Raw genomic sequence first — 18008 nt, 5'->3', positions numbered from 1 at the left:
TTAAGAACTATGCCAACAAAACAAAGAACAAAGAACCATTGCTCCTATTAAAGCCACGAACTATAAAAGTCAGAACATAAATTAAGAGCACATAAAATAAATTGCACTACAAAGGGAAGTTCAACAGTACATGTTTACATAGTAGCTATAGCAGTTCTTGCTCCAGCAACTCTGAACAGGATAGAAAACTTTGGACAACAAACAGAAAAAAAAACAATCCACAAAAGGTCATCCATTTATTCTACAGAACAGTCAGTCTTACTGGATTACCAAATTCTTAAGCCTTGAAATCAATTGGATTTTTCAGCACCAAGCTTTCAAGAGAAATTGATTTCCTAAAAATAAGCATATCCCACCAAGAAAGAGAACTTCTTGTTGTAAAGAGAAACTACTTGTGTATGTAATGTGCTGACTAACATGCCTGTGGGAAGAAGGAAGGTCTTTAAGTGAAAAAGGAACGCTGCAATGCAAAGCATCAAGGTTCACCTCTCAATTTCGCAACTTCATTTCATTCACAGTTCTTTTACAAAACACCGATGATCCTACTTCTCTATGGCACACGGCTTCTGTCCTAAGTTCTGCCCATATTGTAGTGATGAGTACTACAAGAACACAGAGTAAAAGATAAGAAGAAAGCCAGGACATGTCATATCTGTCACTCTAAACTGACATCATTCAGCCCTCCTTTTAGGACCGATCCTTGATCCACTGATCCATATGATTTGATCTGCCTCACTGTTTCTCTTCCTCACTTTTAACCAACTGAAATTCATGTTGTCCAAATAGGTTTTCTCTTTCAGCAACAGGCTATTTGCAATTCTATGTGAAAAGTAATATTAATACAATAGTAAAAAAGTATGGTGTGAATAAAACCATTAACATGTAAAAGTTACCCTTCTCCCAGTAAAACTAAGATAGCATATTCACTGTTCATTGTACGAGTACCAAGCACATGGCAGCACTAGGTGAGTCACAGCAGTGTGGCTTGTGCTCTGTGATTGCCCCCAGAAGACTAAAAACATTATCATATTCCCAGCTCTTAGAAACTGACAGTGTCACATAATAGAAAAAAGTAATACCTTTTTAGTACACTAAAAAAAAAAAAAATATCGTTAGTGACAGTACTTACATTTTCATCATAAACAAGGACAACGCTGTTATTACATATTCTGCTTGATTGATGACAATGTATGAAAGGCTTGGATCATGACAGCTGTGCTTAGAGTGTAACTAATTAGAGTTACAATAAAATTACAATTCACTGTGTTGTTTCCATCTACACAGTTATTCAATTTTTGGTTTGACCAGAAAGATTGATACCAATTACATAGTGTTAGTTTTGATTATGACATTTGCTTATCAGAAAAGGTGAGACATTTAAGGAGATCATCAGACATAAAACGGCCTTCCCTTATTTCTTCTGATTTGATCACATTTAAAACAATTAACCAATGGATTTCTTAAAGGCTTCTCATGGCAGTACTTTTCTTCTGAGGCTGACAATCTCACTATGCTTTATATAAACATATTAATGGCTCCCTTCATGCAAACAAGTAATAAAAAACATAAAATACAAACATACATGTAACTCTTGATTAGCGCTCACACAGAAACTTAGAAAACTTTACATCTGCAGCCACATCCTGCTGCTCTTATGGATGCTGAGCAATCAGCAGAGCAAATGAGAGAAATCGCTTATGAGGTAGAGAATTACTCCATCTCAGTAAGATCATTATCTGATCTCCTACAAAAATAGCATCAGAAAACTTCAGGCAGTTGTACCAACAAAAACCTTGCCCTGTTTTAAAAGTGGTAATTTCATTGTAAGTGAGTCAAAGGCACTCTTGAATTTGTAATTTGAACTTTGCTATCATGCAGCAAGATGAGGATCAAACCTGGTGCTGTGACACAGTTTGCTTACTGCATGCCAAGCTGCAAGAACAAGAAAGTGTCTATGTTGTGTAGCTCAGCAGTTGGGTCATTTCTTAAGGACTTTTCTCTCCAGGAAGGTCTGCTCTGTGCCTCTCCTCTGTGTAAGAGGGGCAACAGGAAACCTTGCAGGATTCAGCTACAGGAGATGAAGGATCGGAGCAGCTGATGCCATTGCTACCACCAGCCTTTGAGGGGGAACCAAGGAAGGGGTTGGGAACAGAAAGAGAAAGGGCTGTGTGCAGGCTAAGTAGGACTGAACTTTACATGTCTGTAGATTCTGTACTGGAGCTGGTCGTGTCAGACTCCTTTTACAGCCTACGGAGAGAAACAGACGTTTTACGGTGCAGTTCATTTTTGCTGTTTCAGATATTTACTCGAGGATGGAAAAGCCATGTGCAGAAACCATTTCTCTCTGCTGGCTAGAAAGAAAGCCTGAAGTGATGAACTGACAGCTACTTCATGGACACCTACACTTGCTCAGACTAATCCCACTCTTTGTGATTACGGCTCCTGGTCTGCTGCTTTGAAGAACAGTGCCTCTCTAGTTGTCATGAGGAAAGTTCCTGCTTTCTATCCCACAATCTATCTCCAGCTCCTGAAGTACAGCTCATACCATATAGGTGTATTGAAAAAGCGTGATGTGAGAGGCATGGGCACATGGCATTCCTTGAAGAGATAAGCTACAGTGGGAATTAACGGCTTAAAGATTTATACTCAAGTCTTTCTAGAAGCAGATTTTCTAGCCTCAGATTTTACCACAATAAACAATAAAACTCAAAAATACGAGGCACGGAGTGTAAAACACTGCCTGAACAATAATAAATAAAACTGTATTTACAACTATGGATGTGCTGTTAAAGTAAAACTGTGGACTTCTACTCACACCCACCAGTTTCTATGCCACCTTCTCAATCACTTTTCCTCCTAGATTCCCCAGCCAGTGACAATGGTTCATCTATTAAGAGCTAAGCCCTGACCTGGCTCTATAATCCCTGCACGAATATATCAAAGTTGCCTGTTTCAACACATGATAGAGATTATAGCTCTCTTCTTGCTGTGATATGAGCCTGTTGCCAGAGCTGTGAATTATTTCACATCGGAGGAGAAACAAGTGCAATACAAAATGCAACTCACTTCTGTCACATCCAGCTCTTGGAGTGGTTGTGCCTCATCAGGGCCATTACTGAGACTCCAGAGAAAGAGTTCTGTTACCGGATTAATTGCATCCTGTATGTGACCTTTCTTAAGTGACCACTTCACAACGCTGTGGAGTACCTCTACCTGGGCAGAACCTGGTTCTTCACGTGGTATGCCTCTAAGGTAAAGATAACCGACTCCCTCAAAATGTTTTTCTGGTAAATTATTCCTTTCCTATGAATAAATACTAAACTTCAACAGAGTACTTTCAGTATGCAAAAAAACCAAGCCAACCCTACTGTGTATATACCCTGGAGTTTGTTTTCAATGCCCCTTGAACATCTTCCCCCATTAACATTTTAGTCACTTTGCAGTACAGACTGAAGAAAGCAGGCGAGCCTCATCAAAGAAATCCTCCACCCTGCCCTGACCGTGAACTCTAGAGAAGAGCTGCTGAGGCAGGAAAAAAGATGGTTAGTAGGATAATTTTCTAAGGGTGAGTGATGGGTAAAACTGATTTACTCTTATACATAAATTCTAGGTCACATCTATACCTAATTCAGTGTTTCAGTCTGGCCACGCTCTGAAAGAGAACACTTCGCGCCATCAAATCTAATCAAACGGCACAGCTATAAATAAAGCCATCAACAGCCATGTGAAAGCAAAACTAATCAAAACAGCAGCCCTGAGATTCCTCACTGGAAGAGCTTTTTGGATATTTTAACCCGCTTTATAAACAGGAAATCCATTTGCATGTACCTGCATTAAGATAACTTGTCAACCTGATAAGTTCTCTTCTGAGACCAGAGAAATCATTACAAGTAAATGGATTCCCAAGAAACTGATTTTTATCCCAAAGACACCAAAGACACCATTAAAAAACCCCAACTTTCAATGCTGTTTCACATTGGTATTTTACAAGCACCACTTAAAATTGAAGCAAGTTACCCAGTTAACCCAAGGCTCAAAAGGAGAAGCTGGGTGTCTGTTTTGAGCAGCCACCCTATCCTTCCATTGTCTGACCGCACTCAGGAGCTGTAAGCCATGAGGGAACTGGAGAGGAGGCAGCAAGAGTGCTCAAAGGAGAGCAAAGCAGGTTTCTCCTCCGTACTGACAGTGCAGTACCTCACATTGTCTTCTCATACAGACTCCTCTGCCTTGGTTTCTTTCTTCAGGAATATGAAATCTTGCATTTTAGAGCTTCCCAGAAGAAAAACATCTCACTGCTAAGATTACTTGTAAAGCAATGCTTTTGAAGCTATCAGGCACCAGAAATTGAATTTTTGCAATATGAAAAATGACTATATAAGTAAATGAAATAAACTATATATGAGTGTCTGTCTGTGAGCACCAAGGACTTTAATACATACTAAGTAATTTAAAAGTAATTCTCAGGTAACTTAGGATAAACACACAACAGGTCATAAAAAAAAGGTGTAGTTTACTCTTTCAGTTCTTTTAATGTCTTAAGTCTATGACTCTGCAGTTAAATATTTGTAGACTTCAGTCTGAAAATGTAAATAGATTGTCAAATTTTAGTAAATTCAAGCAAGTTCAGGGATGAACGTTCCAACAGAGACCTAAGGATACATAGAGGCAACATGTACCATTTGCTGAGGTCGAAGTAACTAACTCTACTGAGGTCTGTACAACAGGAAATGGTAATTCAGCTTCAATATTGCACAGTATTTTCATGCCTTACCTAGACTAGGTTATATGAAATAACTGATATACATAGCACCTAACAATGCAATAGAAATCAATACATATTTAAACAAAGTTAATGTTTTACACTACTGGTCCCTTTCAGAAGTTATATTACCATCAAATTCTAAAAATTGCACACTCATCACACTAAAGAAAACCTGACACAACATTCAAAACACTGATGAAACTGTAAACATATGCCACAGCTGATAAAAATATTTGCATAGTAACAACACGCCAATGACTTAAAGATCCCAACATCTCTAACTTCTTGGCCTGTTTTTTTTCTTAGTCTATTCTTGGCAATTTGAAGAAAATTTGGTAGATGCAACAAACTGTCTCATCAGATGGAGTGGCGAAAATCACTGAAAGTTTAATTTAGACACTTGAAATATCAGTACATATACAAAGGAAAAGAAATAAATAGTTTAAAAATGAAAAAAGCATATTCAAATATAATTCTCTGTTAAATTCTCAGTAGTGTCTGATTTATTTAAAAATAAATCACATCTGGTATGTTTTGATGAGTGTCATTCACATGCATGGAGAGCAGTCAATTCCATGGATAAACCCCACTGCTCAGGAGCAGTGTTTACACCTGAGTGCAAGCAGATGCCACTGAAGAGCCATGCTTTATTCTGAAGCAGCAGAAATTAATTGGGTGCCTCAATCCCATTTTTCCCTTCACTTTGTGTATCAGATTGGTTGGCATGAAGCAAGTCTGGACTAGCAAGTAATACAGTGTGCTTGTTTTCATCTCTTCTATCTTTGTTCTATTTTAAGACTTGCCAAAGTGGTTATTACTTATGTTAATTTAATTTATACGCCATCTAAAATATGGAGAGGACTCTGGGCAATAAATGTTATACAATCAGAGATCAAATTCCTGTGTCGCACAGTTTACATTAGACTGCTGCTCCTTCTCTTCTTAGAAACAAAGTCAACATGGGACTGGCTAATAGCCCTGGCTAGCAGATACGCTGCCAGAGCGATGCATGTGGGAGCAAGGCCAGTGACTGTCCTCGTTTATGGTCTGTCCTCTCCTATCCCGCAATGCTGCTGTCTCAGCCAGCTGAACAAAACATCCCTTCATGATTTGTAAAAAGTACCGGAGAAGGGAGTTGCTTTTAGGACTGCACATTAGGTGTGACCAGAGAGAAGACACGCTGTGCAGGGTGGCTGCTGTCCAGACTCTTTCCTATTCATATGCAGAGCTCCTTCATGGGAAAACAATGTACCAACACAGCTCTGCAGAGCCGTGTGAAATTTTTCAGCTAAATTGTTTTTCAGATTTAAAAAAAAAAAAAAAAAAAAAGGCGATTCAGTAACATTGAAATGTTCTGTGACCTGATATCTGCTCTATCCAATATCCAGTGCTGTCAGGATTTTGTTTTAAAATTTCGTTCTTATTTATTGGTATTTAAGGAAGTATTCAAGCTGAACTGTGTCCTTTCAAGATGGACGTCATACGCTGTTAAGATTTGAAATATTTTTTCATCCAATCTAATGACTTGCCAAAAAACTTGAAAATTCTTTTTTAAAAAATCCTGTGAACATTTTTTCATATTTTTACTGAGTTCTGCTTATTTCATTATTATTGATATGCAATTCAGAGTATCTAAGGGCCATTATCTGTATTGCAGACTCTATTAGTTACATTATAGATACATACACAGTTTTTTTATAAATACATTAGCATCATTAGCTACAATAAAAGCTGAAAGATTTTATTATTATTATTATCCTTGAAAAATCTCTTAAAATTCTTGAAAATCCCTTAAAAACATCTCTTGATCCTCCTTTTTTCTCAGGTTAGGTTTACTGCGTTTCATTTGGATTCTGTTGCTAACAGTTCTACCCTTAGCCAAAAAAAATGACTGAAAAATCCCTCTAAGCTCATACTTACATTCATGTGTAAAAGTGCTAATAAGATTAAAACAGTGTCTCTGAATCTAATGCTTCTTTGCATTCAGCAAAATGCACTTATTAAAAACTCAGCCGATCAATATCTTATCATCAAATGCATGATTACCACACATTTTATAAATTTTTTATTTAAAAAAAATCGAGATTTTTAAAAGTCAGTTTTATTTTCTAGAAGATCCAGAATTAAATAGTTTATTGCCCCAATGGATTTAGAGATATGATACTCATATTTGAAATACTATGCTGGAATCGGACAAAAATCTCTGCCTACACTTAGATGCAAAGACCCACTTTGTCCTTTACTGTAGCTACACTGAAGCTACAAGCAAGCAAGCAAAATACTAAAGGTGATCTGTAAAAGAAAAGAGTGCAAAGAAAATTTCAGTTATGTCTTTGCAGGGAAGAATTAAGAATAGTTTTAAAATATTTTTTAAATTATTGCAAATTCTTCAGTTACATGAGAAAAATAATACCATAAATGGTTTGTAAGAAATATTATAATGTAATGGCCAGATTTCAAAATTTCTTTTTTTTCTATGAAATATGTTGATCTGCTCTCTGGAACTCTTTGTTACATTTACTAAAAGTATCAAGGAAAAGGCCATACCATGAGACTCTGCAAAATTCAATGAAAAATGGTGACATTAAGAGAATCTTGAGCAGCCATTTGAGTAGACGACTGTACATGACAAGTCAGTTCTGCCCCAGACTTTATCTAGGCACTTGGAACAACCCTGTAAGGGAAATACTGCAGATGCAGCTACTGCAGATCCAGCTATTTCTATTCTTCCCAGTTTTAAACTAGATTGCCTGTTCAGCAAGAAACAACTCATTCAGTTTTTGAGTACTTACTAGGGAGCTCAGGCTATCTCATTCAAACCAAAATCAAAGTTTATGTTAGCTAAGAAAAGGACTGCTTTGGAAAGAAAAGGAAAAATAATTTCAAGTCTATCAAAATTAAGCTGGATCATCAGACTCTAAACACAGGGGGCTCTTTTCTTCTGTGAGACAGGAGTTAATTCCTGTGCCACAGTAAGAATGTTTTCCCTCTGGATGACTGCAGGTACTCTAAACCTCTCTACAAAATCCCACAAGTTCCAGAAAGCCACAGACTGTGGACCTGATCAGGCAAGAAGTATATGAAGAGTAATAAAATCCAAGTTTAAGGCTGACATCCTCTTACAGATAGGCATTTATGTAGAAATTTTTAATGTGAAGATAGTAGACTTTTGCCTTCTTGATAGTACTTTGGCATTCTCTATTTCCCTTTTCTGACATAATTTGATATTATTTCAGCTCAGTGTTTATACTCACATAAAGTAAAACTTATGAACGCAGTGTGAATCAGATGAAAAAGCAGTAAGAAATTATCTTTAAACAAAATTCAGTTAAATACAGTCAGAATTATCAGTAGGTCTTTCTATAAAATATTTCATAAAAATAAAATACAAACATAACAGTGAAGCTAGACTTATTAAATACATTTGACATATTTTGAAATTATAGTTCTACAAGACATATATGTCATAGCTTAGCTAAAATCAAGATTATACTTTTGGAAAGGAAGAAATTCTCCTAATACCCACGCTGCTTTCATATTGGAAATAGCCCAAAGTACCGTTATTAATACAGTAATATCTCTGTCAAAAAATCTAGGGAGAAAGTGCAAATAGACAGAAAAGCAAATGAATACTTTTGAGTACAAGTCAACTAACTACATAAGAGGAGACAAAGCCAGAATTTATATTTCAGGAAAAAGGAAAAGAGCCACATGTAACACTAACTCAAGAGAGCAGCGGGACTTTGTTTGAAAATACTAGCCCTTATTAGGAAATCTTTTGGAAGATGAGCAACTGGAACTGAATTATGTTTCTATTAAGGGTAGTGAATTCCTCAGCTAGACGGCAACAGTAAATAAAAGAGAACATGCTTACATTCACTCAATAGTTTCAAAGAATTAAGTATCATTACTAGAACAAAGAGTTCGTCTTACAAAAATAATCAGCTTTGTTTTTAATATTATTCTTCATCTATTTGTTCGTTTCCTCTCTCCTGCTGCAGAGACATTTGGGAGCATGTCGGATTGGTATGAAGCTTTTGCAAGGTTCAGGGGGGTGCTCTTTGCTGCCAGGTTTAGAGCCCAGATCCTGTCACCGTCCCTAAGGCACCATTACCATCTCTGCTGCTGCACTACAGACTTTTTTTTTAGATTGGTTGAAAAGAGAAATTCATCTTAATGTCAGTCTCCTTCCATTCTCTTTTTATGCAACAGTCATTGTCCTCATAGATCACCACAACTATGCAAAGCAAATGGCCTGCTCTGGGAAAAATAACAGCTCAGAGAGGAAAGACTATCATGGAGATAATACTGAACAGCCAAACAAGGCGAATGGGTGAGCTGCAGGACAGACTACCACACTTCTGATGGGCTGCAGAAAGTTACTTTTCAAGTACGCTGTCATTCTTTAGCCCCGCTCGGGACCAAGCTACGCAGTCTCACTCACTCCCCCCACCCTCTGAGTGAACAGGGTGAGATAATACAACAGAAAGGCTCGAGGTTTGAGATAAGGACAGGGAGAGATCATTCATGTTACCATTATGGGCAAAACAATCTCGACTTAGGGAAAAGTATTTATTGATTAATAAAACCAAAGCAGGATTGTGAGGACGAGAACAAAAAAAACTTCTCCTCAACCCTCCCTTTTCCCAGGCTTAACTTAATTTCAATTATCTCTACCTCCTTCCCCTCCCCGAGTGACACAGGGGGAAAAGAGGGAATGGGGGTTATGGTCAGTTCATCACTTGTCACTTTCCACTGCTCCCTCCTCCTCAGGGGAAGAACTCCTCACATTCCTCCTCTGCTCCATCGTGGGTCCCTCCCACAGGCTACAGTCCTTCACCAACTGCTCCAGCGTGGGTTGTTTTTCCAGGGGGTGCAGTCCCTCTAGAAAAGGCTGTCTCAATGTGAGGTCCTCCATGGGCTGCAAGTGGATCTCTGCTCCTCCGTGGGCCTCCACGGGCTGCCAGGAGACAGCCTGCCTCACCATGGTCTCCACCATGGGCTGCAGGGGAATCTTGTCAGGAGAAATTTTACTGCTCCCCCTCCTTCTTGACTGGCCTTGGCGTCTGCAGCTGTTCCTCTCACAAGAAATTCTTCACAATCGGCTCAGACAGACACCTCTCAGGTTCTCTTCACATCTCATCTCCTCTCCACTTCTTGTGGCCAGCTGGGCCGAGTCGGGCCAGAGGATGGGGGCTGCAAGGGACACAAGGCTCACACCTCCCCCTCTCTGCTGCTGCTTCTTCACTTCTTTTTTTTTTTCTTTTGTTTTTCCCTTCTTAAATACATTATCGCAGAGGTGTTACCACTGAACATTCTGTTATCAGTTGGCTTGGCCCTGGCCAGCAGCAGGTCCGCCCTAGACCTGGCCAAGTCCACCAGACAAAGGGGAAACTTATAGCAGCTTCTTGCAGAAGCTGCCACTGTAGCCCCCTCCACTAAAAAAACCCAACACATATGCACAGTCTAATGTTAAGAAAAAAATGTGCAGAGTTAAGATAACAAAATGGAGGTATCTGTATATAAGGAAGCTCATGTGTAAATGCTAAGTGTTCTTATAGAAATAGATTCCCAATGCAAGCAAATACTTGGAAATGCTCCTCTACAACACGGTGAACAACAGGTGACTTACAGAAGACTAAACTAAGTCTGTGGGTAACTGTATACCTGTAAGACTCAAGGTCATTCTGACATCCAAGATAATTTTCTGAAACCACCATTAGAAAATTTGAGATCTTGTAACTTTTCATCTGGCTGAGCAGGAGACAGCAACACGAAAGAACAACATCAGAAAAGAAATCTTATGAAAACAATGACGGGATATTATGCTAGACAAGAAACAAAAAGAGGCCTATTTCATCGCTAGCATGCTAAATGCTTTGAGAGGTTTAAGATATCTCTCTCTCTGTTCTGAATGTTAGAAATTTTATTGAAATTTTGAGACAAGTACAAAATTTATTCATAACTAATTTATACCCATTTGTTCTGATAGTTTCTGATGATGTTACCCTTTAGCTTCAAAACCTCTGCTGCCTTTTTGATGTTTACTTTCATTGCATTCTTACAGAACAATCATATCCCTGTTCAACCTTCATTTTTATAGGCTGAATAAATCAGGCAATAAATCATCCTTCAAGGTCTTGATTCCCACAAACATTTAGCATTCATTTTCTTGAATGCTAAGTGACCAGTATTCCAGATGAGCTGTCAGCTGTGCCTCAATCAATGATGTTAACATTTTCTTAGCTCTCCAAGTAAATTCCCTGCCTGATGCACATTTGCCTTTTCCCTGACAAGATCACATACAGAGCTTACGTTCATCCTGTGATTTTTATTATAGCCATGTCTTCCTCTTCCTCCTGTTTCTTCTAGATGACAGCTCCCAGACTGCATGTGGAAATCTTCATTAGTCATTCCAATAGGAATGATCTTGCAACGTGCATTATCACATTCTAACCGAATTCTATTACTCTGGTCCTCAAGTTCATCAGTCCTTCCTCTATATCACCTGGAAGTGACATACTTTCCTAATCAATATCATCAGCACATTCTAGCAGCATACATATTATATCTCATTAAAATATTAATGAGATCTGACTGTGTTTTTTCTCTCAGAAAGTCAACCAGTAAGCACACTCTGGCTCTTATTTTAATAAAACCAGCTGACATCTCCCTCCTAACCGGTTTCTTCCTGACGTCCAGTATTCCTTACTGATTCTCATGCTTTCCATCCAGTCTAATAATAATCACAGAATCACAGAATCATGGAATAGTTTGGGTTGGAAGGGACCTTTAAAGGTCATCTAGTCCAAGCCCCCTGCAAGAAGCAGGGACATCTCCAACTAGATCAGGTTGCTCAGAGCCTCATCCAACCTGGCCTTGAACATTTCCAGGGATGGGGCATCCACCACCTCTCTGGGCAACCTGTTCCAGTGTTCCACCACCCTTATATCCCAGGCAAAGTCTCACCTCTGTCTTATATGAAACCACTAACATTTCCCAAGTAATGTCAATGGAAACTAGTCAGAATACTGACATTAATGGTGTTGAGCACCTTGGAAATTAAAAGTATTCTCAAAGAACTCACATTTGGAAAAAATAGAACCCATGTCTAAAAAGACTCACCAGTCACATGTCTGGTGGTTTTGTTTATATTTATCTCAGAGCTGGTATTGTCAGTCTTTCTATCTGTACTGGTTATCATGTTTCAGGTCCTTCTACTAGCAGATGACCTTTCTGAACCTCTGTCTGCTGACCAGGGGATAGAAAACAAAAGGGATGAATCCTTTTGTCTTCTTAGGCCACACCTCTGCATGTAACAGGAGAACTGGGAGGGATCCAGGGATGGGAATACTTCTGTTTATCTGACATTGAGCTTTTCTTTTTCTCCAGAACTCACCTCACTGGTGATACCCCTACCATTACCTCCATCCACTTTAAAATGCATTATGTCTCTATTCACGGTATTAATTCTGTACTAAAACTCTTTTCTCCTATGGTAGCAGTTTTTATCTCTTTCAAAACAAACCCAGAACCCCAAATCAAAATGTTTTATGATCAATACTGCCCCAAGTCACTCATTTGTTGGGAAAGTATAAGCTAAGAATATCTCTAGGGTAATAGATTGTTGTATGACAAATCAACACAATAGATTTCCTATCACAATCTATTTTCCCATAATTTTCCTGTGATTTAAAGTTTAGTTGCTATAATTAGTTAGGAAATCTCCAGTTATATATTTATTTTGTATTTATGTAATATATTTATTTACAAAAATTAGGCTGCCAAAGAAAGCTAGAAAAGTTGGATTATAACTAAAACTGTACCTAATATGCCTGAAACTATTTTCATTCTCCTGTGGTCTTTCTGGGGGTTTGCTGCTTTTTTTTTTTTTTTTTTCCATTTCCTTTTACTTTCTTCTTTTTAAGTGTGATAGCATAAGCAGAGCTTATACTGCCAGCAGATTACAAAATCTATCCAATTTGTGGGCACAATGTAAGTGTAAGTAGTAAGTAAGGATTTCATTATTTCAATGAACAGTTACTAAAAGTAGTATGAAATCTTAAAGGTAATTGAAAGGAAGGTGAAGCAGAAATATATACTTTCCCTTGCAGATTTACATGAACATAAAAACTGATTCTTTCACTGACAATCTTAAAATGTGCATATTCGGAATAAATATATTGCAAGAGCACTGAACAAGGGCGCAAAAAATAATGCGATTACCAGTCCTTCTAAATCCAACACACGAGTGGATCTGCCCCATATACGCAAAGGGATCCATGTGTGTACATACAGACACATACACGCATGCACAGGCTCACACACACACTCCTTTTTCAATTGAAAAGCAAATCTACTCTTAGAAGTAATAGCTACTTAGTAGTGCAGTAAGCTAAAACCAAGAGTTATCTACAAAAAGTCTAATTCAGCCCTTATTGACCATTTCTTCAGATGAAAAAAAGCAAGATGAAGGTTAATTTTACTGGTTTTGAAGACAGTAGAAAGCTAGAATTTCAGATCTATGTGTTCCACAAAAATACAGAACCTGAAATTTTCAAAAAATACCTGACCTTTTGTTTTATCTCTAATCTTTTATTTTGAGTTTTCAGAAACAAATAGCTATGTATGTCATGTGTACCTGATTTACAGTCATGCAAGTCATAAGAAACAAAAAAATAAACTGACAAATTCAGGAAAAACTACGAGGGTTACACATACATTTATGTGTTTCTTATACTTCCTTTACAATACATGCTCTGTGTCAACAGCACACCTTCAGTTACTGAAGATCTGTAGCAGCAGTTCGTACCTGGCACCATTTTTGTGGAGGGCTGTACACTTCCACACCAGTTTTAAAACGTCAGAATTTGGCTATTAGAACTGATTTTCACATAATTTTAAGGACCTATTTTAATTTTGTTTTTTAAAAACTATGTATAGTGGAGATATTATTAAGTTACTTAGGCACAACACATTAAAGTGATTTAGACCTTTTTAGATTTCTCCTCTCCTCTTCCACACTACAGAAAGGAAGGAAAGGGTGCCCCTAATTTAGGGAATGAGTATTTAGTCTCCAGCAATGGATTTTCTTAGAAAATCTATCAAGTCTCATGTGCATGTTGTTCTAAAAACCCCATAATTCAACTCACTGATTTCTGACAATTTAACTAAAAAAAAATAGTGACTGATAAAACATGCCACATTTTATTTGCTCTGCTTATACCACAAATAGTAGTGTTTGCCTGAGCCACAGTAAGGCAAAGTAAATATAATTCTTAATTCTGTTTTGCAATCATTAATAATACATAACAGTACTTTTCATATTTGATTTGCTATTTGAGTTTCATTATAACTTTCTATTGTTTTGAAACTTACACCAAGGAATATTTGGAGAGCTATAGTTTCTTTCTGTAAAGAACAGGAGCATCTGAGCTCTAAATAGATAATGCTACAAAGTGTTCGGGAGCCACAGTTTAGATTTTAAGTGAATTACTAACTCCACTGAGAATAAAGAGCAGGCAAATCATCCTAAATTTGTAGCCCCCTTTGCCTTCCTCTTACTCATACAGCCCTGGTTCCTGGTCAGAACTGGAATACTGAGTAAGATAGACCCAAGATTTGCTCTGTCACAGCAATTCCTAATTTCAGTGAGATTTAGGAGCTAGAAAAGAATGCCAGATCAAATCACAAAACTATCTGTAAAATAGTTAAAATATTTTGTTCTTTAGTAAGTGGAGTAAACATCAACCTAAAGTAATTTCTCTCATACAATACCATTTTTTTTTATTACCTAAGAGCATGTGATTGATTCTGATGCATCTAAAATAACATCCCACTATGTGCAATTATCTATATTCTAGTCTAATATTTAGGCAGAGTGCATTTTTGATCAACACAACATTAATTACAATTCTGGGCTTCAAATATGTCTAGCATATCTATTATTTGGTCTAACTGCATGATTATATCCTTTCTGGTTTAAAGTTCATAAATGAGTAGTGTGGAAAACTATTACAATTTTTTGTTGTTGTTGTTAAAGCTGACCAAGCTTTACATTTTGAAAGAATCACTTCTACTGCTCATCAGGCAATAAAAGAAAACCAAGGAAAAACGGTGAGATATTTGATAATAGAAATAAACAATATTGCTACTTACCTTAGTTTAGATTACCCTGATTGTATCAAAGGAGTGCTCCAATATGCGTGCATTCTATGCTAGGCTCAAGCTTTTCCTCTTTCTTTTGCTTCTTTCTTACTGAAAGAACCCTTAGGGTCAGGTCCTGCTCCCACTGAAGACAAGAGTGAAAGTCTTCACTGGTGTTCAATACAAGCAGGACAGGGACTTTAAAACATCTTTTTTTAAAAAAACTTTGTATCTTTCTGTATGAGCTTTTGTTCCTTCAGGCTATGCAGATACAAAGCTTTTAAGATTTCTGAAGGAGCAATAAAGAGTTGGAAGTCTTGTGTTCCTAATGAAGCACCATGCTGTCATATAATTTCTCTGAATCCACTGACCCCAATTTGCCAGTGTTATTTTTAAAGAAGAATATATTGAATTTACTCTTGACTAAGAAATCAAAGGTAGTTTTTAAAAACAGATTTTTTGCCATTACAAGTACAACCTTTTATCCGAGTTACATAACTGCCATTCATTTGCTCAGATTTCAATTCCCCCATTTGTACTAAACTCTTCTGCTAAAAGAAATTTCCTATACATAAAAAACTGCTCTTAGCCAAACCATTACCCACTGCTGATAATCACACAAGTCTCTTTGCATTTCCTTGCCTACCTGTAAACAAGGCTTCTAAGCGATAAAAAAATTTTTAATTGATCAGGACAGAAAGTTGCAACGGTACATATCCTAAAAGGCATTTTTATATTGTTTCTTGCAGATGCTTAACAATGAAAGAAAATCAGTATCACAAATTTATTCACCACTGGAAAATCTTCTCTCCGGAGTGGTCTATATCCATATACATGTAACACAGATATCACAGATGAAAGAATGGTAAACCATGTTTGGTGAGAGTCCTGTTTCCAAAGAGCGTGCGTCTCACTCACCTGTTTGGCTAAGTTGAGATGTGCTTCTGCTCCTTCGAGACACTATGGCAACCACTTTGGCACTAAGGCTGGAACGCCTTTTCTTCCCACCTGTTCCAACCGTGCCGACAGCTGTGTCCGACTGACTCCCATCGTTGTGCTCCAGCTTATATATCTCTCCGCTCACACTTGTGCTCTTAGTGATTCTCCCTGAAGTCCCCATCCGTCTGCCTTGCATTTTAGGAGTAAATGTACTACAGTTACAAAGTAAAAACAAACATGTTAATTTGTCTGTGTAACAGCATTTCCAAAAGCCTTTTTTAAAAATTAGTAAATTAGTTTTAAGTCTTGATACATTTTCACTTACTTGGTTCACAAATAAAAGGTTAATTTGATGCTCCTCAGAGTATATATTTCCAGTATTATAATTTGTCCTTCACTTCTTGGAGACAAATAAATAAAATGAACACTTTCCCATATTTCTCAGAGTGACAGAGAGACACACAACATTTAAGTCATATGGACCCTTGCTATCTATGTTCCCAGAATACCGACAGCAATGAAACAGCAATTTTATGTCCAAAGAAAATGAATGTGGGCCAAGAGAATATATGTATGTTTAGCTGTATGTTATCAGCACTGTTCACTAAACCCTTAAGACCTAATAAATATGCACATATCTTCTACATTTTTATACTTCACAGAAAGAGATAATATAATATGTATTAATTTTTAGGTGTTTGCTCTCTCACTTCTTTAAACATAAATGCAATAATCACAATATGAAGGCAAAATAATTTTGAAGCAAAAAACCCTAATAACCCACTAGAACTTTCACTGATTGACAGAAAGATGAATCGCTCTGTCAGTTCTGTTTGATTTTCTTTAGCTATCATATTGCATTTGGATATTTCTATACAAATGCTTTCTCTGCTCCTGCACATAGAGGCTGGATAAAGTATTCAGAAACACTGTAGAGAACAATCTCATACATACACAGGACATGATAATACACAGTTCTAAAATTGCTACAACCAAGCAACATACTAGCTCTAATGGCAATAAGAAGTTAGCTATCACTCTGCAGAGACACAGAAATTTAAGCTGCAGCCTGACTCACTTCAGATGTAGTTGTTAAATCAGCCTAGTGCATGGAATATTCCTTGATATTGTATTACTGATTAATAGATCTACTAATTTTAGGGATTGTTTTTTCAGTAATTCTGTATTTTGAAGTCAAATGTTGAATTTACTTGTTGAGGGACAGTCCTGCTGTCCCTCTCAGCAGGTTCTCTTCCTAGCAGATGTGATGGACTGCTCCTCCCCCCTGACCACCCTAAAATAAGAAAGAGAAGGGTTAGAGGCACAGGCCTCTCTGTCTCATGGCAAGTTTCAGACAGGAAATTTTGCCAGGGAGAAATGAAGGAGTCTATGGGAGAAGAACTGACATCCTGTGACTTCTGGCCCTGCCAAAAATTAAATTAGTCCTATCCAAAGACAGATGCAGGAAAGTATAAAATGATGTATACCTAAATTAGGTTTTACTGACATTTACCAAGATTTACTAGTGTGTGACCATGTGTAAGAGTAGATAAAAACAGATAATATTTTTTGAAGAAGCTGGAAAAGTCCTTGAATAGATAACACTTAAAAGAAAGGTCATTATCAATGTCCACATAGGCATTTAACTATGTTCAGCACAGGATCTGCTCCTGTTAAGTTCAGATAAAAAAAAAAAGCTACCACCTTCACATAGCGTAAGGTGCTGTGATGCACTGAAGTACTCAAGAACACATTTTAGTGGACCACCTGAGGCACACTGAACTTAAAATAGGTTCTCTCTCATTCCCTCCTATCCCACTGCAACTTTAGTGACTGGCTTTTGGGGATTGCATGGCAAAAATGGAAGGACATACATATTTTGATGTTTCTATGTAAAATTCTTTTGCATTTTATTGTAGATCTCCCCCAGCAAACACTCCCTCACATGTATACAAGCACACATACATATATATTAAATCATACTAGGAAAAAATTTAATTGCACTTTTTGGTCATTTAAAAAAATAACTCAAAAAGACCATCTTCCATAAATATGCAAGTATCAAGGAAAAGGTTTTGTGTAAGGCAAACTAATTCTGTTCACTTAAAAATAATGCCAAACTGATAAAAAATGCCCTAAAATATTTTCCATTTTCAAAATA

The 18008-nt window shown here is 37.3% G+C and overlaps 1 protein-coding gene across 34 annotated transcripts in view; it reads right to left on the bottom strand.

Annotated features, from left to right (window-relative positions):
- Nucleotides 1-18008, bottom strand: part of RIMS1 (regulating synaptic membrane exocytosis 1) — a 338013-nt gene that overhangs the window by 27878 nt on the left and 292127 nt on the right. For 24 of the 34 annotated variants that reach the window (XM_086745687.1, XM_086745652.1, XM_086745655.1 and 21 more), the window contains one exon: nucleotides 15827-16059. The exons of the other annotated variants lie outside the window; for them this stretch is intronic. In XM_086745687.1, the coding sequence (XP_086601813.1) occupies nucleotides 15827-16059 (233 nt within the window). The remainder of the gene's footprint in view (nucleotides 1-15826; nucleotides 16060-18008) is intronic. 34 annotated transcript variants of the gene reach the window in all.

Source organism: Chlamydotis macqueenii, chromosome 3, assembly GCF_036417535.1.
Source record: "Chlamydotis macqueenii isolate bChlMac1 chromosome 3, bChlMac1.mat, whole genome shotgun sequence".
Taxonomy (NCBI): domain Eukaryota; kingdom Metazoa; phylum Chordata; class Aves; order Otidiformes; family Otididae; genus Chlamydotis; species Chlamydotis macqueenii.
Note: the sequence above shows the minus strand (reverse complement) of the source record. Positions and strands in the feature narration are given on the sequence as shown.